Below are 23,749 nucleotides of genomic sequence, written 5' to 3'. Positions count from 1 at the left end.
TGCCGCATCACACACTTGTTTAGGTATGGGCTGAGATGCCGACTCAAGGGCATAAGAGCCCGGAGTAGCAAAGCATCTAGCCCATAAAGTTCGATGAATGTGTGCGAAGAGAACCCTATCGCAACACAAACTTGTCATAAAAACTGATGAATGTGAGCGGAGAGGACAAGCCTGCCGCATCACAAACTTGTTCAGGCATGAGCTGAGATGTCGACTCAAGGGCATAAGAGCCCGGAGTAGCAAAGCATCTAACCCATAAAGTTCAATGAATGTGTGCGAAGAGAACCCTATTGCACCACAAACTTGTCATAAAAACTGATGAATGTGAGCGGAGAGGACCAGCCTGCCGCATCACAAACTTGTTCAGGTATGAGCTGAGATGTCGACTCAAGGGCATAAGAGCCCGGAGTGCAGAACATCCAAACTAAAAGGTCCAATGAATGTGTGCGGAGAGGACAACCTGCCGCATCACAAACTTGTTTAGGCATGGGCTGAGATGTCGACTCAAGGACATAAGAGTCCGGAGTAGCAAAGCATCTAGCCCATAAAGTTCGATGAATGTGTGCGAAGAGAACCCTATCGCAAAACAAACTTGTCATAAAAACTGATGAATGTGAGCGGAGAGGACCAGCCTGCCGCATCACAAACTTGTCCAGACATGAGCTTGAGATGTCGACTCAAGGGCATAAGAGCCCGGAGTGGCAAAACATCCAAACTATAAAAATCCAATGAATGTGTGCAGAGAGGACAACCTGCCGCATCACAAACTTGCTGCAGAGGGAGACCTCTAGCCAAGGTTTTAGAGGAGGAGAGCCCTCTGGTAGAGTGCGCCCTGAAACCTACTGGTGAAGCTTGACCGCGCGCCTCATAGGCCCGGGCAATAATGAGGATGCCTCTTTGAGGGCACCCTGCCCACCAAGCCATGGCAAACCGCAGTGGCCACATAGAACCTGGCAGTGGCGAGGCAAGTGCCCGCTGACAGTTCTTTCTACAGAAAATCCAGAACTGAAACAAACTGGCAGTAAGCTGGTTCTGTAATAAGAACTTTAGTAGAAGGAAACGCATGCAGGCGCATTTGCATTACTACGTTCAGCCCCTCCCAAGGGGGGGACTGGGCGACTCGGGGAGAAGTAGAGGAGACATTGCGCTATCAACAGAGGCGAAGATGTCCTCTTCTGCCCTGTAAAATCTACCCAGATCAGTTCCAAGTGGAGGGAGCCCTAGCACTTGAAATGGTCTCGATAATCTCAAGAGAAAACCCTGTGAACCTCATTTGGTACCCTTAGGGGCCAGACATGAAAGGTTTCACAATTCGGGCCAAGGACGAGAAGGTCCTCCCTGTCCGGAATCGCCCAAGGCGAGCCATCGAGGAGAGGAATTAGCTCCGAGAAACATATCCTGTCCGGCCAGCGCGGCGCCATTAATAGGAGGCAAGACCCTTGCTGGTGAACATCGCCAAGACTCCCGGGAGCAGAGAAACCGGGGAAATAAATTCATACAGATGCATTTCGGGTCATGTATGTGTCTTAACGTCCAGACCCAAGGGGGCTGGGTGATTTCAGGGAGAAGTAGAGGAGACATTGCACTATCCATAGAGGCGAAGAGGTCCTCTTCTGCCCTAAGATCTCACCCAAACTTGTTCCAAGTGGAAAAAGCCTGGCATTTAAAAAAGGTTTCGATAACCTCAGGAGGAAGCCCTGTGTCCCTCAGTTGGTACAATTAGGGGCCAAACATGAAAGATTCCACAATTCGGGGCAGGGATGAAATATTGCCCTGTGCCTGAGATAGAAGATCCTTCCTGTTCGGAATCATTAGCAGTCTGCGACAACAAGACGCACCTAGAGTGGGACCCAAGGCAGAAAACCGGGGTCTGAACCACATAGAAAGGGAACGAAGCCTGAGGCGCGTAACCTTATTTAACCCAGGGGTTTTGGCCCTTGGAAGAAATCCCCTGGCTTTTGGCACAACAAAAACGGTCTCATGAGCAGAAGGTCCAGAGGGATCACCGTGGACGCGTTCGCCCTGAGACCTGGAAATCGTTGATACTGATAACAGTGCAACCTAGCCTGACCTTGCTCAGGGTGATCTGAATGGACTCAATCCTAGCGGGAGACAGTTGTGCCCACATTGTGATTGAACTCCATACGATGCCCCGATAGACAGTGTTCTGTGTGGGAGAGAGGACGCTTTTCTTGGCGTTGAGCCTCAACCCCAGAGAAACAGATGAGCTAAGACGATGTCCCTGTGCTGAACTGCCAGTTCCTGGAACTGCGCTAGGATCAGCCAGTCTACGTAATTCAGAATGCAGATGCCCCGGAGTCGCAAGGAGCCAGCGCTACATCATGCATTGTGAATGTGCGGGTAAAAAGGGCTAGGCTGAGTGAAAGAACCTGACCCTGGAAGACTTTGCCCCCGGAAGTGAACCTCAGGAACTTTCCATGTTGTGGCAGAACTTCTAAATGAAGTATAGAAGTGCGTCATAAGATCGATGGTGACCAGCCAAACGAGTTGTAGGGCTTGAGACACGACCGTCTTGACAGGCATCATCTTGGACTTGAACACCCACGGGTAGTTCAAGCTTTAAGATCTAAGCCAGGCGCCACCCCTCACCCTCCATGGGAAACGGGAAGTATTTAGTGTAATAACCTAACTCTCTCTCTGGAAGGGGAACACATACCATGGCCCCTTTAACCAGGAGATTGAGTTTTTTTTTGTTTGTTTTTACAAAAAAAAGAAATCCGGTTTACGGTAGTGAGAACACGCTGTTGAAACACGGAAAAGCGGCGAGAGAATTAAATCCTGACGCCCTTATAAGACCCACAGAAAAGAATATATCCGGCAGAAGTTTCCACGCTGCCAGGATCTCTGAGATGGGTTTTATATTTTAACACTTCCTGTTGAGGGGTTGTCGGGTGTTTCGAGCCCTGAATAAAATGCAGGAACAGCTGAAAACACCCAATTTTGACGGAAGCCTCTGCAACCCGAAACACCAAGAGGTGGCGGGAATGGAGGGGCTTCGAGGGGGTACCGGGAGGGGTGAAGTGAAGCACGCCCCTGTCCCGAGGGGAGCTACCCCCTAATCTAGGCGCAAGACCGTCAGGGTTTTCTCTTACTAGAATTTATAGTCCTGAGGGCTGGCGAGGGCGGCGAGACTGTCCCCAATCCCTGGGAGGAGGAGCACAACTCGCCACGCTTTGCTTTTGAGCCTCCCTTCAGTCAGGACCGAGGTGGGTCTGAGGCTTGCTCGTCAGCGCCAGAACCCACACTCAGGTCGTCCAGGAGGTCAGCCTGGTACGCCTGAAAAACAGCATAGTGTGCAGAGCAGCACCAGCCTGACCTGCTGCTTGATAAGCCCTTCCCACTAAAGTGGAGGTTGTCCTACAAGGCTTTGAGGGGAGAGAGGGCTTTAAGTGACGATGCCGAGCCCAGCGAGAGATAGCCCGCAGCGTCTCTTCGACCGGTGGCATCACTGAATACCCCCGTGCCTCAGCACCCACGATAGTCGAATATAATGACGCCGAGGGTATGTGAACACGGAAGAAAATATATATATATTTTTATATATATATATATATATATATATATATATATATATATATATATATATATATATATATTTATATATATATATATATATATATATATATATATATATTTATATATATATATATATATATATATATATATATATATATATATATATTTTTTTTCTTCTTTTTTTTTAGGGGTTCTCCATGAGCGAAAAAGCTCTTCATGGAGGTTATCAAAGAAAGGGAAGGGACCCATGAGGTGTTCCCTTTCTTAGACTGGAAGATAAAATCGATCCCCTAATTGGTGCGTTTGGGGGTCTCTTTTTCACGTGGCCAGTCCAATCTGGCAACCGCACGAGTAACAACATCGAGCAATTCCTCCGTAGATTTTTTATCGCGGACGGAAAGCTCGGAGGCGGGAAGAGAATAGCGATCCACCTCATGATCCGAAGAAGCGTTGGAACGCGCTTCGAGATCATGTGAAGGACCAGCTGGGTTTGGGGAGAGAGTGAGAGAAAGGGAACAACCCGTCTCTTGCTCCTCAGCCAAATCCATGCACGAGCCTCACGAACGATCTTTTCGTGAGTGCTGACTCCCGGAAGCAAGCGAGGCGCAGCACGATGCACTCTGCCTGTTAAAGCAAATCGCAGTGCTCGCGACCGCCCTGCTGCAACGCGAGAGCAGCGTGCTCTACCCCCAAACAAACAGCAAAAACTGATGTGTGCCGTCTTCAGCTATAGAGCGAGAAGAGGGAACACGCACCGCTTGCTTTCAGTCATTCTCTCTCTCTTTTTTTTCTTTAGAAATATATATATATAATATTTTCTAAACAGAAGAGAAAAATAGAACAACGTTCACTGCACACTGCCTAACAGAATCTATCTCCTAACAGAGGAAAGAAAGTTTTGACAGGGTGTGAGAAACACACAGAAACAGAATCGCTCTGAAAAAAGAGTTTCTGACGACACCTGGTGACGTATCCATTTATAGCCTGGCCTCAGGTGCATCTAATGATTACATCAGCCGAGGCTATAAATTCCGGTCAATGTTCATTGACGTGTTCCACACATTATTCAGCTCGGCTCACAGCTAAAGCTGTTCCCCCGTAGCGCTTAGCAGCGCAACATCATAGTGAAGCCTTTTGTAAAGGGAACCCCAGAGAATGCATGTGTGCATATGGGTATGTTTTATTGAAAATAATGAAGTTCCATTGAAGCTTCTAACTGAATTCTGCACTGATAGCAGCAGGCCAGACCATTATTTAGTTCACAATCTAATGAAGCTTGAGTGCTCAATAGGTGTTCTGTTGGATCAGTCTGGGTCCAGAGAGAGATCAAGCAAGAGGTATGTGGCATAAAATTTTTTAAAAACACCATAAATACGTTTGTTTAAAGTTGTATGGGCAGGTAATTTGAAGATGCTGCACAAATAAGTATTTGTCTAACATCTTCGGTTACATTCTCTTTAATGATACAAGGCAGAATAGTTTTTTTTTAAATAGACCACAAGGGAAAAGCCCAAGTTTAGCTGCTTTTAAGTGGAAATTTTAATTACATGTGTGGGAACCACTGCATGTGTTTGTAATAGTGTAAATTAGTACAGTGTCAGGGACATCTAAGCTGTCCTTACAATTCTTGTAAATTGAAATTTATGGTTATTCTCACTTGCTCAACTTCAGTTTAGAGTATTCAAAATATTTTGGAAATACAGATGGGGGAATAAAACAATAATTAATTTATCTTCTACACAGCAGCAACATCTTTGATTTTTGAGGGGAACGACAACAAGGCTGAGACAGATAGATGTTCAGTCTCTTCAATGGGCTGTACTGCAGTTTAAAACATTTTTGGATCATTCCGCAGCCAAAACATCAAAAAATATATTTCCAATAATATTCAGAAGACAAAACTCCAGAACACATGAGTTGTGGAAATGAGATATAGGAGCTTTATCCAGCTTTATACCATGCAATCCTTTGAGAGTTGGTAAGTCAATCCCTCACAGCCTTGTTTTCATTCCCGCTAAAAATCAGAGATGGTGCTACTGAGAATAAGGTGTGAATAAGGAATTTTGAATTATACTGCAATCTCCTTTTTACAAATGCTACACTCAATTATATTGTGTGACTGAATATATGCCCAGTAATAATGCCCTTCTTCATCATTTGATCATCATTTTATTAATTACTGCTGCCATGATTGCTAGACAATTCAGACAAATGTTGGTTAAAAAAAAAAAAATGTCTGCCTGCTTTAAATGGGTGATAATAACACATTGTTAAATGTTGCATGAAAAGAATGTCAATGTCTTAATGGCACAGCTTTATATCATCCCGTTGACATTGCTACCTCTAAGACACAATTATGATTTAAAGCTCGATTGCACTTCCTCACGCTTGACATGTTGTACACGCAATCTTCACATGCACAAAGCATGAGGAAGTGTAATTGAGCTTCAAATCAGGATCATGCCTATAAGACTGCTATGTCAAGATTTATAGTCAAAAAAGAGTTACATTTCCATTGAATTTTCACCAAAAAAAAAACAATTGTTTAGTGGAATAGACTACCTTTATGCTGCTTTTGTGTTCTTTTTGGAGCTTGGAAATGTTGGACCCCATTGACTGGAACTGTATAATATATTCACATCATAGCTCCATCAAATATGCTACTTTGTGTTCCACGGTAAAAAAAAAAAAAAAGTAATATGAGTGTCAGAAGGGGTAAAGGTGAGTAAAAGATTAGAGAATTATAATTTTGGGGTGAACAGTTCCTTTAAGAATAAGACTGAGAATATGATTTTTGCGCTGCAATACTGCTCACAAAAGTGTTGAGTGAATTCACCCCAGGCAGTTCCAGCTCTTGCAAGTTCATGGCACAAGTAATTTCCAATAGTATCTTAAGTTCAGAATGAGTAATGAGGACTTTCCTTCACCACCAGGGAGATATATTTAAGTTAATACTAAGTTTCTTATTTGCAGTGTCTTCAGGTTTCTGAGTGGATTTGAATGCACAAGTTCTCTCCTAACAGGCTGGAAAAGCACTGTCAGCATTCTGAGAGTCAGCTGAAGAAGTAGGATGAGAAAGAGATGGAAAGAGGAAAAGTGTGATAGTGAGTGGAGAGAACTGGAGATTAAGTGTGTGTGTGTATGCCTCAGGTACAGAAAATGTGTGTGTGTGTGTGTGTGTGTGTGGTGTGTGTGTGTGTGTGTGTGTGTGTGTGTGTGTGTTTGTATATTGGTAATGGCAGCTAAACACCTAAAGCAGGTGTGATGGTGTGAATGAAGAGAGATTACTGACTGAGAGAATCTACAGACGTCATGACCTCGCTATAATACTCTCACTCCCTCTGTCTGTCAATCTCCCACTGTATGTGCTGATTGGTATTGATGTGTAGCTGTTACAGATTATGATTGTAAAACTCTAAGATGGGGGTAAAGAAGAGAGAGAGAGAGAGAGACAGAGAGAGAGAGAGAGAGAGAGAGAGAGAGAGAGAGGGGCCGTGGAAGTTCAGAAGATAGACAGCTTAAATGGTTCTCTATGACAGAGGTTAACTATAAGTGGCATCTTATGGTATTACGACTCTTAAAACTCTGGCCCTCTGACTGTTCCTCCATCTATCCATCCATCCATTTATCTGGGCCCCTTTCTTCTCCAAAATATAATATTTATCCTGGGGCACATAAGCTTTATATGAATATCAAACTGGGTGGAAAATAAATTTTTATCAAAATATATTTAACAAATTCATATTTTTACAACACCAAAATACAATACAATAACAAATAGGTTATTGTATACATATAGTATATTGTACAAATATACTGTAGTCGTACACTGTCAGAAACCACACACACACACACACACACACACACACACACACACACACACACACACACACACACACACACACACACACACACACACACACACACACACACAGATAGCTAAAGACTAATGAGTTAAGCTCAAAAACATTCTACCTGACTGCACACACTGATTCCTGTTGTCTTCACGGGAAACAATAACTGTCTGTTTCTACCTCTCATGTCAGTATAACTGGTGGGTGTAGGGAGGAGGAGGGCTTGAGCTCTGGATCAATAGAGAGAACAACAGAGGTCCATCTGAAGATGTCATTGTTGCTCCAAAACAGAATAGAGTAGTACAGTCTGTTTTTCTCAGTTTAAATAACTTTATGAGATGAACCTACGGCCAGAGATGGGTTACATTTTTTATTTTATTTTTAAAGATTTTTAGAACTGGTTCTACAGCTATCATGCAAAACCACCCTAAAAGAAATCCAAACTGCAAGTCATTCACAGCGGAGTTCATTAAAGAAATAAGATGAGTACATCCACAAGGGCTCTGCTCATTACTTTCAGCATTTGGATGTGCTTAAGGGGATGTATGAAAGAAACTGGTTGACCACAAAGGGGAATTGCAATAGTCTAGCCTTCAACTGACTAACACCAGAACAAGGAGCTGAGTAGATTAGTTGTTGGGGAAGAGCCTCATTTTCCTTACGATTTGAAGCATGAAAGGACAAGTTCAGGCAGTTGTTGTAAAGTGCTTCAAATATGACAGCTGGTCATCTAAAGTGACACAAAGAGGTTTTACTTACTGTAGCTGTGTGCAAAGACTCTGTGAACTTTAACATTGAGAGAAACCTTTAAGTTCCCCATTAGACCACTTATGAACCATTAGACCACTTATGAAAGTTATTTAAAGGTGCAATAGGTAACAATTTTCATGTTATATTCGCCTTTTGTGGCTGGCTTATAATGCAACTTAAAAAATGAGCCCTTCCCGGACTTCCTAGGTTGCCTATTAAAGCCTGTAGATTGTGGCATTTATGCGCGCTCCCGAGAGCCTTGCCTCAGACAGTAATAGCTTCTCTTCTGCTATTCAACAGCGATAACAAAATGCAACACTAGGTAACATTATCGTAAAGATAGAATCCAGCAATCGTCCAGCTCCCAGCACAACACCGACTCCTACACAAACTCTGAGCAGGCCAAAAAAAAACATTTATCTACTGAATCCCGTCTGGCTAAGCGGGAACGTGATCATGGTCGCACAAAAACTAGAGTGAACATCGGTAGGGTATTTGATTCCTGGAGGGACCTTCGTTCAGATTTGGGGATCAAAACTGACCCTGAATTGATGTTCTTCTATTGGACAGGTAAGCTTACATAACTGCAAATCTGTGAAATATAGGGCCATAAGAATTTATCTGTAATTCTAGTAAAGGTGTAATTTTAGCTAACTTGATCTTGCCTGCTAACGCTAATGAATAACTTTCAAATAATTAAAACTATTTTCTCTTTATACTAAAAGTCAGGTATACAGGATAAATGTAAGCAAATACGCTGGTTTCTTATTCGTAGTACAACATATGACATAAAATAGTGCAACATAACAGTGTAGTGGAACAGTAAATTGTCTGGTAGTTCAGTAGTATGTAGCTGTATGTGTGTATTATGCTGTGTTAGCTGTTAATTAGTTTAGTTTAGTCTCAAAGTTAGTAGTAAAACAATCATAACTGTGTAATTTGAATTATGCTACCTCATCTGTCAGCATGATGCCGGTGGATCACATTCAGTCTCTTTGTACGTTACATCATTGTTTTTTGATGATGCTCGCTCGCTCGCATCGCTATGGGGTGTGTGCACGAGCAACAGTTAGCTGGCTGCAGTTCACTTAACGGCCACAGATGTCATTAATAACAATGGTTTCTCAATCTTACATACTGTATCTTTAATATATAAGAGCGATATTAGTTCCCTTATCGAGAGGTCTCTCCTATTGCGTAAGTAGCTTACGCTATGGGAAAACTCAGTTTCTCGAGAAATATTGAAGTCTTTATGTAAATGCATTGCAGCTGCACAGCAGACTGCTCGAACCAATGACGGGGCGATTTAGAACGCGCCACCAATGGGGGCGTGCCCCGCTTTCGCGCGCTCATAGCCTGCTGAAATTAGCATATGAGGGCTATATAACGAGCATTCCGGTTCTTTAGATTTAATCTCCTTCAGCGAAGACCTTCTCTTTGCTGGATCCTCCGGATTGTTGGAGTCTTTCGCTGCCGTTGACACGCTTACAGCGGGACTGCTGACAGGACGCCGGCACCTTCAGCCGCCTTCGAAGCCTTCTGCTACGCCATCCGGCTCGCATCGCATATCCTTTTTCTTCTGCAAGCGTTCGCCCCCGCGACGCTTTTTTAGAATTAAAAGAGTAATTTTCCAAGGCGTTGTTTCAAATGCCTTCAGCCTGCGCCTCGTGCAGAGGCCCTCTTCACGACGGAGATCGGCACGTCCTCTGCACTCGCTGCCTGGGTCTGGACCATGCAGAAGCTGCACTCATTCAGGGCGGATGCCCTGAATGCGACTCCTTGGCCTCGCCGAGCTGGCGCTCGCTTTGCCGCTTTCACCGCAAGCGTAGCCGGCTGCCCCCGTGCTGCCACCTCTGTTCGAGCCGCGCAAGAAAAAGCGCCGCTCACAGAGGCTGCCAGAGCACCCCGACTTCGGTGATGTCACGCCGGCTCAGTCCCCGCGTGCATTGCCGCTACCAGATGTCTCCCTGCAGCCGGTCCATTTCACGAGAGCGGACCTGCACCCCTCCAACGAAGCGGTGGGTCTCGTCTCGTTCGGCGCATCAGGGGACGACGATGGAAAGGATGACAGCCTCTCTCTTGACGCTGCATCTGACGACTGGCCAGTATGGACTCGGAGATCGTCCGTATCCTGTCTAAGGCCGTGGAAGACCTTGGGCTCGACTTGTCTTCTCCGGAAGAACCCGCCCGCAGCCGGCTGGATGAGTGGTTCCTGCAGGGGCGCCGGCAGGCCCCCCGACAGAGACCCTCTCCTTTCTTCCCTGAGGTGCACGACGAGCTCTCAAGGTCGTGGAAAGCCCCGCACTCGCCTCGCCTAAAGCCTTCTTCTCTTCTTCGCCTCCTCAGTGGATGGCGCGAGAGAAAGAGGCTACGAGGCAACTCCGCCCCTAGAAGAGACTGTGGCCAACCATCTATGCCCACCCTCCACCGCTGGATGGAAGGCCAGAGCTTCTCACCCATCGAAGCTGTGCAGAACCACATCAGCTCTCACCGGTCGCGCATACGCCGCCGCCGGTCGAGCTGCATCAGCGCTGCATTCGATGGCGGTTCTACAAGTGTTTCAAGCCAAACTTTTCCGCTCTATGGACGAGTCTGGACCTGAACCTGATGCTTTTAAGGACCTGCGCAGTGCTACGGACGTAGCTCTGCGAGCCACAAAGGCCACCGCCCAATCCATTGCCCGGGCCATGGCTAACTTGATCGTCCTTGAGCGCCATCTGTGGCTAACGCTGAGGGAGATGAAGGACGCAGATAAAGCACCCTTCCTTGACGCACCTGTCACTCCGAGCGGCCTGTTCGGACCTACGGTGAGAGATTTCACGGAGCGCTTCACTGCGGCGCGGAAAGATTCGCAAGCTATGCATCACTTCCTGCCTAAGCGCTCCAGCTCATCTCAAAAACCACCCCAGCAGCAGCAGCGAGCCAGGGCAGAGCCACCCGTCTCCCAGCCGAAGAGCAGACCGGAGAAGGACGCTCGACGCCGCTCGTGTTCCGCTGGCCTAAGAAAGCCGCAGGAGCAACGAGGCCCTCGACCCAGAATCACCCTGAATACGGAGCCTCGTAATTCTTCCTAGCAGCAGGAAGAAAAAGAGGAAGTACGTGTCTCGCAGATGCCGGACTGCTTCCTCTCAAACATTCAAAACATTACCCAGTCCCCTTACAGGCGGCTGGAAATGTCTATACAGCAGTCAATGGGCCAGTCATAAAACTCGCCACCTGCAATCAAACGCCGTTTTACGGCGACACACAGAAATCACCAAAAGAGTCATTTTCTGCCTGTGTCACTAGGGGTTCACATGTCCACACTAAAGTCGCATTCCCACATATCAATACTGTCCAAACAGTGCCAAACACCTCCCCAGCTCAGGCTGGATGTCTCAAACATGTAGATCGTGGTGCCTATTGTCATGTATGCACCGCTACACACAAGCATTGTTCCCACAGTTATAAACACTTCCCCAGTGAAAACGGAAGTGCTATAAGTGTAGCGCGGTGCCTGCTGTATTGCACGCACCCCTACACACAGCTACCCACACAGTTTCAAACAGCTATGCCGCGAAACATCACAGATGTAATGCACGAGCTAAGAAACTCCCCGCTAAATGCGGAAAGCTTTATGAACGTGGCGCCGCGCCCATAATGATGAATGCACCCCCACTTCAAAACACTGTTCATACAGTTCAAGCACTCATGCTGTCAGCATTTCGGAAATAGCGCATGTGCCTGTACTCTCACACGCAGCTCTGCACTCGGCACTCAATACAGCTGCTCAGCGCGCACCTGCACCTCTGAGAGCCGTAGATTCTGTGTTAGCACAAAGCGATTTGCCGGCGGGGCCCATACGTCACTGTGACACACCCCCAGCCGGCATTCAGCCCATATCTGTGCGAGCAGAAGCCTGGGAAAAAATCCCGACATGCCGAAATGGGTTTTGAACATAATAAAACACGGATACTCACTTCAATTCGCCAGAGACCACCCCGCTTTTCAGCGGTGGTCGAGACGAAAGTGAGGAAAGATGTGTCATATGTTCTACGCACCGAGGTGCTCAAACTGATAGAGAAGGGCTCTATAGAAACTGTTCCTCCCTCTTTGAGCGAGGCGGGTTTCTATAGCCGCTATTTTCTCGTCCCGAAAAAGGACGGTGGCCTTCGCCCCATCCTGGATCTCAGACATCTGAACAAAGCGTTAATGATTCGCTTGTTCAGAATGTTAACAACCAAACATATCCTCGCGCAAGTTCGCCCCGGGGATTGGTTTCTATCAGTGGATTTGAAAGACGCTTACTTTCACATCCCGATAGCGCCTCATCACAGGCCTTTTCTGAGATTCGCTTTCGAGGGACAGTCATACCAGTACACAGTACTACCAATCGGCCTATCATTGGCCCCCCGTACATTTGCGAAATGTATGGATGCAGCACGTTCCCCCCTGAGACAGCGGGGAGTGCGGATACTGAATTACCTCGACGATTGGCTAATCATAGCACAATCAGAGGTTCAGTTAATGACACACAGATCTTGGACTATCAGCCATTTACAATGCCTGGGTCTGAGAATAAATTTTGCAAAGAGCGTGCTATCCCCCAGCCAGAATATTTCTTTTCTGGGAATAGTGCTAGACTCAGATGACAGCGCGCCTCTCATCAGAGCGTGCGCTCTCTATTCGACGCCTTGCAACATCGTTCAGAACGGGCGCGCACGCCCCCGTCAAACGATTTCAGAGAATGCTCGGCCTCATGGCCTCGGCATCAGCTGTACTCCAGCTGTACTCCAGGATTGTTGCACATGCATCCTCTCCAGCGCTGGCTCAAGAGCCGCGTCCCCACTCACACGTGGCGCTCAGGCCACTTTTTGATCAGAGCGAATCACGGCTGTATAAAAGCCCTGACGCCCTGGAAAGCCATAAAATGGTATCAAACCGGCGTGAGTCTGGGCGTGAATACGCGGAGAAAAATTATCACGACAGATGCCTCCAAAATAGGATGGGGGGCCCTTTACGAGGCCAGGCCTGTTTCCGGTTTTTGGTCAAACCCGGAAAAGCGCCAACACATAAACTGTCTGGAAATGAAAGCGGTCGCCTTGGCTCTCAGAGCCCTGCTTCTGTACCTGCAAAACGAACACGTCCTGGTCCGAACGGACAACATGACGGTAGTTTCGTATATAAATCGCCAAGGTGGACTTCAGGTCGAGCTCCCTGCACTCTATGGCCAGGAGCTCATCCTATGGTCACAACACCACCTGCGCCGCTAAGAGCAGCGCACGTGCCAGGCGTCCTGAACCAAGGAGCGGACATGCTATCCAGAGACAAAGTTCTCCCAGGAGAATGGTCTCTCCACCCTCGGACGGTTCAGTGGTTATGGCGAATCTTTGGCGAGGCAGAGGTTGACCTCTTCGCCTCCAAGGAAAACGCACACTGCCCTCTCTTCTTCTCAAAAAGCACGGACGCGCTCGCCCAAATCTGGCCGAGCCGCCCCTTGTATGCTTTTCCCCCGATCACGTTGCTGCCTCAGGTCATCAGTCGGATCAGGGAGGTGAAATGTGCAGTGCTCCTGGTAGCCCCACTCTGGAAAAACCAGACATGGTTTCCAGAGCTGGTACAGATGATGCAATCTGCCCCATGGCCGATTCCGCTGAGGCAAGACCTCCTCGGACAGGCCAGCGGGATGATTCTTCATCCCCGCCCCGATCTGTGAGCCCTCCATGCATGGCCCCTCAACGGGTTTCCGAGAACCTCCATTGCTGAGGCACGAGCCCCCTCTATGAGGCGCTTGTATGCCCAAAAGTGGAAAGTGTTCAGTGACTGGTGTGATACCAAGAGCTTGAACCCCAAAACGATACCGAGTGTACTCGCCTTTTTGCAGGAGCTGCTGGAGGCGGGCCGCACACCCTCCACGCTCAAAGTCTATGTGGCTGCCATAGCGGCGTCACACAGTCCTGATAAAGGACATTCATTAGGAAAAAACGATCTGATCGTTCATTTCCTAAGAGGCTCTAGGAGGATGAACCCTCCTCGCCCACCTTCGGTGCCGATCTGGGACCTGGCCACGGTCCTGGACGCACTCAAAGGTGCCCCGTTTGAACCTCTCCGAACTGTGCACCTCAAGCAGCTCTCGCTCAAAACCACGCTCTTGCTGGCACTCGCTTCAGTTAAAAGAGTGGGCGACCTGCACGCGCTGTCATCAAGCGCTGCTTGCCTGGAATCTGGACTTAACGACTGCAGAGTTGTCCTTAGGCCAAAGCACGGGTACATTCCTAAGGTGCTCTCTACACCCTTCAGAGCACAGGTGATATCTCTGGCAGCGCTATTGTCTTCAGCAGACGAAGGCGACCCAAATTTACTCTGCCCGGTCAGGGTGCTCAGAGTATATTTGGAACGTTCTGCCCTGTTCAGACAGACGGAACAATTATTCGTATGCTTTGGCGGCCGAACTAAGGGTCTCGCTGTCTCAAAGCAACGAATATCGCACTGGATAGTGGATGCTATAGCGCTAGCTTATGAAGCCAAGGGCCTTCAATGCCCCTTAGGCGTCAGAGCTCACTCTACGAGGGGCATGGCCTCCTCGTGGGCATGGTCGAGTGGGATACCCATTGAAGATATTTGTGCGGCGGCAGGCTGGGCCTCGCCTTCGACATTTATCAGGTTTTATAACCTACAGGTCCCCTCACTACATTCCAACATTCTATCAGTCTGACTGCGGAATGAACTGGAGTATGTACATGCTGGGCATTATCTCCTCCCTTATAAGGTCCGTCTCTTACCGGCTTAGAGGGTTTATTATGCGTACCAGTACACAAAAACTCAGTACATAAGATATGTGTTTGTGTTTGTACAAGGAGCACCCCACCTTGTAGGTAAGGGCTCTGTCATACCCCACTAAATAGCTCGCCTCTGGCCGGCTCGTGGAACATCACTTTGCTTTAAGGCTCAGGCACCCGCCTCTGGCTTTATACAGCGAAGTCAGCACGCACGGCGTTTTACATGGGGTTCCCATAGCGTAAGATACTTACGCAATAGGAGAGACCTCTCGATAAGGGAACGACTCGGTTACTAACGTAACCTCGGTTCCCTGAGAGAGGGAACGACTATTGCGTAAGCTGCCATGCCTGTGCTTGGTCAGTCGCTTCAGTCGATTGAACCTAAAGAACCGGAATGACGGGATGCTCATTATATAGCCCTCATATGCTAATTTCAGCACGCTATGAGCGCGCGAAAGCGGGGCTCAATCCCGCTTCTAAATCGCCCCGTCATTGGTTCGAGCAGTTGCCGCAGCACAGCCAATGACTGAGCTGCTTCGCTCATCACTGTCTGCTGTGCAGCTGCAATGCGTTTTACATAAAGACTTCAATATTTCTCGAGAAACGGAGTTTTCCCATAGCGTAAGCTACTTACGCAATAGTCGTTCCCTCTCTCAGGGAACCGAGGTTACGTTAGTAACCGAGTCGATATAAGATATAAATGTGCCACAGTCATGACGTAAGCAGCATCATATACATACTTGTGTGGTGACTAACTGACTAGATGTGCAAGATCCTAGAAATAAAGCCATGTGATTATCTGGTGAAGAAGTTTAAAGGTGCTTTCACACTTGGAGTCATTTTCACCCCCCTCCACATGCCCAAGCTGGTCTCTTGCTGCCTTCTTGTGAACCTGGGAAGCTTGTACCTCCAACCAGGGCATTCGTTATATCACACATTCAAGTGGGAACCAAAGAGGGTTGTGTTGACACACCCCTTCCAAAGTCCCAACTCAGAGACTTGGGTATAATCTAGAATTCAGAGTTACCCACTAGTAAATAAGAATTTGTTGGGTCATTCATGTGAACGGAACTCGAAATTACGATATTTCCAACTCCACTTGAAGAGCACACCTGTTCACATTAAATTATTTGGGTCCGAACCACGGACGTATTGCGTCATCAACGTAAGTACAAGCAGCAGCTGTTTACCACTGTGACTACATAAAACCTTAAGAAGACATCAGCTTCACTGTGTTATTAAAGTATTCATCTCTTTGGATGTAACACCAAAACTCACATGCACAGAATGACACTTGTGTTTGTCAGCCATGGATGGATTGAATGTGTAATGATGTGAAGAATGTCAGCGTTTGTCAACCGCAAGCCCACAGATACGTTGCAAGAGATGTGAGCAGAGGTGATTTATTTGGAGACAAGCAGGTATGTGAAATGCATTTATACAAATATAACTGCGATCGGAAGCCTGCAAAGGTGTAAATTATACGTCATCAATAGCGGTTCACAAACACAAATTGGTACATTTGTGTCATATCAGCATCAAGCAAACTGTACTGGAGTTCACAAACTCAGGTGTGGTACGTGGGTGTGCAGCCAGGTTTGGAAAACAGCAAACTTTGACGTCATTCAAACCCAGTTGCGCGATTAGATTTCTTTTGGCACAGGATTACATTTCTGAGTTGAAGGAGGGAGCGGAAGATACTTCCATGAGATGTGTACGGGAGCGGGCAGTCAGAGAATAGCCTGAAAAATCAGATCTCTTTTTTTGTTTTATTAATTAATGAATGCAAAAAAATAAATAACGTTAATTGTTATTTTTTTATTATGTAAAATAAATGTAAGACACCTTTTGCATTTAACTATCCAATATTTAGAGCAGGCAGGTAGTCAGCGGGGCTTCAGAAGAATGGCAGAGCAAAGCGCACACTGTGTCATCAAAGGATGTGAAACTCGGACTAGAAAATGTGTCACATGTCATCTTATAATAGCAATAACAGAAAAATAAAACGTTCTTTGTTAACACTTGTTTTCTATTTGTATGGCTTTTGATCTATGTGGAATTAAAATGCAGGGTTGTGGGAACGGGAGCGGTCAGGTAGAATATCACTGGGCAGAGAGGTTTGTTGGTTGAAGAAATTAATCCAATAACTCATGCACATCCCTAGTAAAAACACACAGTTCTACCAGTGTATTTAATTTCCAATCGAACAAATCTCGAGCCAGCTCTTTTTACAGCGCAGTACATATGCGCATCTGCTGCAGTTCGATTCCCAAACTTATTATTCAAAGGAGCCGGTTCTTTTGAATCAACAGCACAAAACATATGGTGCTGCCGGCAGGGCCATAGCTGGGTATTCTGGGGCCCCTGACTGTATATTGCTTTAGGCCCCTTTCCGCTTCAAAAATACAGTTTTTAATATGTTGTGGCCCCAGACCCCCTGGACCTGTGGGCCCCAAGAATCATTACCACCTTTACCCCTATAGCTACGGACCTGGCTTCCAGTATATTCCGATCCCAAAAGAACCATTTTAATGAGCCAGTTCATTTAAATCTACAGTGCGAACATACAGCACTCCCAGTGTACAAGTAATCTTATACTGATGTGCAAGTTATGAATGTCCAACTCGAAATTAAATAAAAACTGTTGAAGTCTTACAAGCCTAAATCATAACATTAGGCTACACAACACAGTCTAAACTGTCTCTGGAACAGTTAATGTTTATTTAATGATGGCCAGTGTCTCTTAAATCAAGCAGTGGAGTTACTGACTGGTTGTTCATATGACAATGTAATTAAAGATACACAAGTTTTGTTGTAATAAGTAGAATTTTGTCAAATAATAAATGAATTAATGAAATATGCCATCACATTTTGTGTTGGTTTAGATTTGTTTATTTAAAATAGAGTAAGGATCTATTATTGGATTGTATTTATGTCTCTAAAAAGTCTGTTGAACTTTATTTGTTATATCTGCCCTGTACAAATCTGAAATTATCTAATTATTTGGTAAAAGACATCAGAGAAGTAAATGCAATAAGAATTTCATTTCTCATTTCTAAATAATTATTTTTAAAAAGAGTGCTAAAGAATTACTGGAATCATTACTGGAACCGGAATACCAAAAGTCCTTATGATTCTCAACCCTACAGATTTCTGTGGTGACATCACTCCTGTAGTTCACACACAATATTATCCTAAAACACCACAGGAGAATTTCTTGCTATTTCTTTCCAACATGAAAGACAAACATACACATATAGGAGGGGAAAATTTTAATGGCAGTTCCCATCTAATTTAACATTATTTTAGCTCTAATGAATCCCCCATCTCTCTCTCTTTTTCTCTCGACTCAGACTCTTAGCTCTGAACTTTTTGGTCATTAAAACTAGTTTGGTCACACAGGCTAATTTTGGCTGATTAGTAGCCATTTCAATCAAGAGACTAAATGGATGTGGAATTCAGATATTTGGGATTATGATTAGAATGCTGGAATATTGGATCAGCAATTCCACCCACTCCACCAGATTATAAGGATTACAGCCATGGATAAACACCATACAAACACACACACACACACACACACACACACACACATACACATTGTAAGCAGTCTTAAAGCACAAGAAACATATTAGGCATAGATGGATGGATTTTCTAAAATTTCTTTTGTCATGTGTGATACAGTGAAACCATGCCATTCCCTGCTAACTTCAGGAGCTTTTCAGTGCAGGGAATGACATGCTAACAAGTGGAAATCTGAGGTGCACATGCTCAAATACTCATAGGTCTCTAGCATAAAAAGTAAAATCAAAGTAAAGCTTTACATAAATGGTGTTGTTTCAAGATAGGGCCCCCAGTGGCCAAGTGAGAGAATGTTCCTTTCATATGCAAAATGCATGTATAAAGTATACTGTATACCAACAAGATCACACAGGAAGCATGTTGCTTCCAAATATTACAGGTACACTGACATTGGCCCCATTACGCAGAGTTACTGACAACCGTCATCTCCCCTCAGACATTTCTGCATTGGTTTAAATTTGTTTAAAGCTGAAGTATGTAATTCCAACAACAGTATGTGTGAACAAAAGGAATTGCAAAAATAAACATTGTTTTCAAAACAGCTTTCTGAATACCCCGTTGATCAAACAAAGAGATAGTCCCGACCCCAAATCACACCATTATTTGAGTACCGTTGTCGGGGTGGGTCTAAGCGGGTCACTCTAAACAAACAGAGACATTTTCATAGTGCCACAGAAAGACGGTGCTTACAATTTTCGAGAAAATTAACCTATGAATGGATAACTAATATTTGTCTCTGCATTTTAAGCATGTATATATGTATTTTAACACAGAAAAGGTTATGTACATCAGCTTTAACTTCACCTGAGGCACTACTATTACCGTGTTTCATCAACAGCATGAGAAATTTGAATTCTCATCCTGTGTTGAAACCAGGACGTAATCGTGATTGCATAATCAGTAAAGAATGTACTCAGCATACATTTTCCCTCTAAGATTACATTTTTACTTCACTAATGGTTAGATTTGGGTTTGTGGATAGAGTTAATAAAATATGCATTACTCTTTACTACATAACTACTAATTTCAACTTAAGTAAAGCCAACCTGTTTCTGATTTCACTGTGAGATCAGTATACATATATATGTCCATAAACACCTTTTTTCCCAATATTTTTAAATGAAAATGTACATAGTTAAAATATCTTTGAAACCTTACGTGGCAACAATTTATTTTATTTTTTCAACCACAACTTTTTTATTGTATATGGCCCTGCAGTTTGACAAATGCATTTTTAAAAGGAAAAATATTTAATGTATTTTATTTTAAGTAATATTTTTTTAAATATTACATTTTTATTTAAATAAAATTAAAACATATAAGTTATATAGTGCTGTATAATACTCTATAGTATATTAATAAAACAGTAAATTATATTATATTAAGATGAATTACAGCATAACACAATTTACTTGCTTGAAATTTTATGTCTACTACCCCATACACACAGGAGTGATTTCAAGACACAAAGAGCGACACACATCTAAATAAATGAAAGAGGACGATGGCCATGCATTATTCTCAATCATAAGATTAGAGGATTTTGTGGGATTCTTTATATGTTTGAATTCTGTTTCATTAGCTGTGATCATGCTGTGAGTTTAAAGAGTCCCCTGCAATCAAAGCTCTAAGACATATTATCATCCTGCCTTTGCTGTAATTACTATCTTTCTGAACATTCACCAACCTCACGTCCATCACCAGCATGTGTGTGTGTGTGTGCGTGCGTGTGTGTGTGTGTGTGTTTGAAAGAGAGAGCAGAAAACAAGAGAATAAGAAAGGTGTGGGACAGATGTCTTGAAAGAAAGTTTTATGATCTTGAAAAGTGAAACTGACAGGTAATAGAGCACACCTTAACTGACATAATAATTTACACACACACATTGATGCCACTTGTGATTTTTAAACTGAATACAGAATTGAATACAACTCAAGCTGACATAAAAGCTTATTTTAACCTAATTCCACTGACTGACTGCTAATAAAACTGCATGGAATACTGGCGAGCTCTTCTACAAGTTAATTCAATGCAAACTGAATATGACTGAATCAGCCCCCACTGTCAATAGAGCATTCTTTCACTACTGAAGTCCTCAATGCACTATAAAGCTTTTAAGACCAATTCATCATTTAGTAAATATACAGTACATATAACGTTCAACAGCTTCCTTTGGGCCATCTAAAAAAAAAATAATCAGATTAATAAATCCAAAAGGAAGCATGGACATTTTTACTGTTAATTTATCCTCGATTGTACTGATTCAGTATATGCAATTAGTTTCAGTCTTTTCAAACTGACAGCCCTGCTCACATAAAGAACATATTCTTCATAATACATGAAGTGAAATAGGAGAATCTCATATTTGTACAGACCACCATGTGTTAGTTGTAGTAGCTCTGGAGATCAGCAGTAAGCAGGACATCTCATGTTTGATCATCTTCACAAGACTATAGCACTGACACTTCACGGACAGCCACTTTAAATGTGATACACACAAACTCACAGGATATTCAGCCCTCTCAGTGTATTTTAATGGTACTGGTGTGTCTTTTAAGACCACACATGTAAATGTGCATCTTTGCTTTCCTTGTTATTATTGTTTATCTTCATAAACACACAGTCAATTCTTTGTCTCATTCAGCAACACTCATCTTGTTTTTTTTTCTTCAAGATATAGAGTAAAGCTACCATTCTATTAAAATATTCCGACTTAAAGCCTTGGATGTAAATAGCTGTCAAATTCTGCAATTTTATTAAATAGCCAATTTATAATCTTATCTTTATTATTCACACGTTTAATTAAGTAATGATGTACATTTTATTGACCATGTTAAACCTACATGGTATTGAAAGTAATACCATGTAATGACCCCAACAAATGTGTAGTTACAGTATAAGTACGTGTACTTCATAAATTCTAGGCTACTCGGTAATTTCTTATGTAATAGACCGTAACATACACGCTAATGTAACTAGAGTGTGCCTCTTACCGTCGGGTGAGTGTAGAGGTGAGCTGTCAGCGGTCAGTCCCACTATCAGGAGCGCAAAAGCGCCAAGTCCGCTCACAAGGCACCAGCTCTCCGCGCTTCGGTAGATGTTCATGGTGCCCGGCTCCTTATGGGAAGATCTTCATAATATACCGACAATGAAAGACACACATTCACAGGGCAGGAGGAGAGGATGTGAGGGACTTCCTGCAATACGATTAAATCCGCAGGGGAGAGAGGGGAGGGTGGTCTAATGACCCGCGACAGTGCTGTCAAATAAACTTTCCTAAGCCGATATTGCTCAAATATTGCGAGCTACAGTGTTGACACTGCCTTATGTCATAAATGCACAAGGTAAATAAAGACAGAGAGCACACGAGCAGATATGGACAGATGCAAGTAAGTAAATGGTAACGTGTTGTTTTTCTTTGGAAAAAGCACGCTGCTTCAATCTCCACGTGTTTATTGAGCTGCTCTGCAGGGTCCTAAAGCCACAAAATTACAGATGCAGAATCAGTAGACTACTATGGAGTTAGAATTGTTTCTACACTGTAAAAAAAAATCTGTAATTGTAATGGTAAAAAGACTGTATAAATGCTACAGGAAAAAACAAAAACAACAACCTCAATTGATTAACGAGAAATATACAGAATATTTTTGTATATATATTTTAAAAGGCAATACAGTAGTTTTTACAATAAAAAATATGTAATAATTGCATTTTTAAGATGTAAAAAGTATGATTTTCCCGTATAATTAATGGTAAAAATGTACATTATGTTTAAAAAGAGAGTACATGTACTTTTTACAGTAAATATTTGTCAAAATTACAGTAAAAACAATAATCTGGCATTTCCACAATTCCCTGCATGACCCATCATATTTCAGTATATTTTATGGGAATAATTATGTTTCTTCTTATTTCTAATATCAGTTACATACATTGAGGTGTTCTGTTTTATATTTAATGTAGTTTAGTTAATGTTCACTGCATTATTTTAATTTCACATGTATTACCCTGATGGTGTTTAGTGTTTGTGTGAGTGACACTGAGCATGTCTCCACATGTTTATTGCTCATTGTTTCTGGAAGAGAAACTATTGATGAACTTCATGTCATCATGTGCTCTTCTGTAATTTTTACTGTGATTAACAATACCTTATAAAGTACAAAGCTGATTTTTACAATTTCAGAAGGTTAACAACAAGTTTATGATATTTTTTTATTACTTACAGTGCCAGCATGGTCATGTAAATTACAACAGTTTTAAACTGTAAAATAAAAAAAAAATAAAAAATAAAAAAATTTGTTTGTTTACAGTGTAATTCAGAGACAAATGGAAAGAGATGAACAAATAGAAAATTAGTTCACAAATAAATGTAAGGAGTTTCACAAAAATAAAGTTATTTCACAAATAAATAAAATGAGAATTGCAAATTAAATATATTTTTAACTCACAAACACAGCTCTGACCAGCATTTATTTGTGGATTACTTGCTGTGCATTTGTGGATGGAAGCTCACATTGGTGATTTCTGAAACATTTCTTGTAGAAGAGCTGTGGGCAATCCACAAATAGTTGGACTCCACCCATGTCTACTCAAGCCAATCAGATAACGGCCACATTACTCAGACAAATCGTAGCACATCCTATCTTCAACCAATCACGCATAACTTTACTATCAGGGCAGGACCAGATTCACAGCTCTCACGAGCATGTAATCAAGCAGTTACAGATATGTTCCAAGGCTGCAAACCTTTAAAGAAATGGACATCATCAGAGGACTACTGTGACTTAAGGTTTGTATAATTTTATCTCAGTTATTAACATGTGTAGTGTCTTGTTAAATATCGACAGCTGAATATTGCCCATTTGTGTGTCCTGATCATAAGCTGTATAGCTAAACTTGATGATTGTATAAGTCTGCTATTTTAATTTCAACCAAGTTTCTTGACTGAAAATCCTAGCTAATGGAAAATGTATGTGTCTGTCATCAAAACCTTTACTCTTAATGATACATGGCAGATCCAAACAGACACACTACTAGACACTACAAAAGATTAGCAGAGACAGAGCCTTTATAAAACATGAATAATCTTAGCCATAAATAAATATCCTATATTACACAGTGTACAAGATCTGCTATGCCAATAATTTGGTTTCACATTATCTTAATCTACATATATATAAATGTTTCCACTTTATATTAGGTGGCCTTAACTACTACGTACTTAACCATTTGATACAATGCGCTTTTTATGCACATACATGTTTTTGTAT

General features: G+C 43.4%; 1 protein-coding gene across 1 annotated transcript in view; it reads right to left on the bottom strand.

Moving 5' to 3' along the window:
* adam12b (ADAM metallopeptidase domain 12b) overlaps positions 1-21,813 on the bottom strand; it is a 165,662-nt gene extending 143,849 nt beyond the window's left edge. Inside the window, exon 1 of the mRNA XM_052153684.1 lies at positions 21,473-21,813. Coding sequence (XP_052009644.1) covers positions 21,473-21,584 — 112 coding nt within the window. The 5' untranslated portion in view covers positions 21,585-21,813. The remainder of the gene's footprint in view (positions 1-21,472) is intronic.
* Positions 21,814-23,749: the final 1,936 nt, after the last annotated feature.

This window comes from Xyrauchen texanus, chromosome 22, assembly GCF_025860055.1.
Source record: "Xyrauchen texanus isolate HMW12.3.18 chromosome 22, RBS_HiC_50CHRs, whole genome shotgun sequence".
In the NCBI taxonomy this organism is placed as follows: Eukaryota; Metazoa; Chordata; class Actinopteri; order Cypriniformes; family Catostomidae; genus Xyrauchen; species Xyrauchen texanus.
The sequence above is the reverse complement of the archived record's forward strand: the minus strand, read 5'-3'. Positions and strand labels throughout refer to the sequence as shown.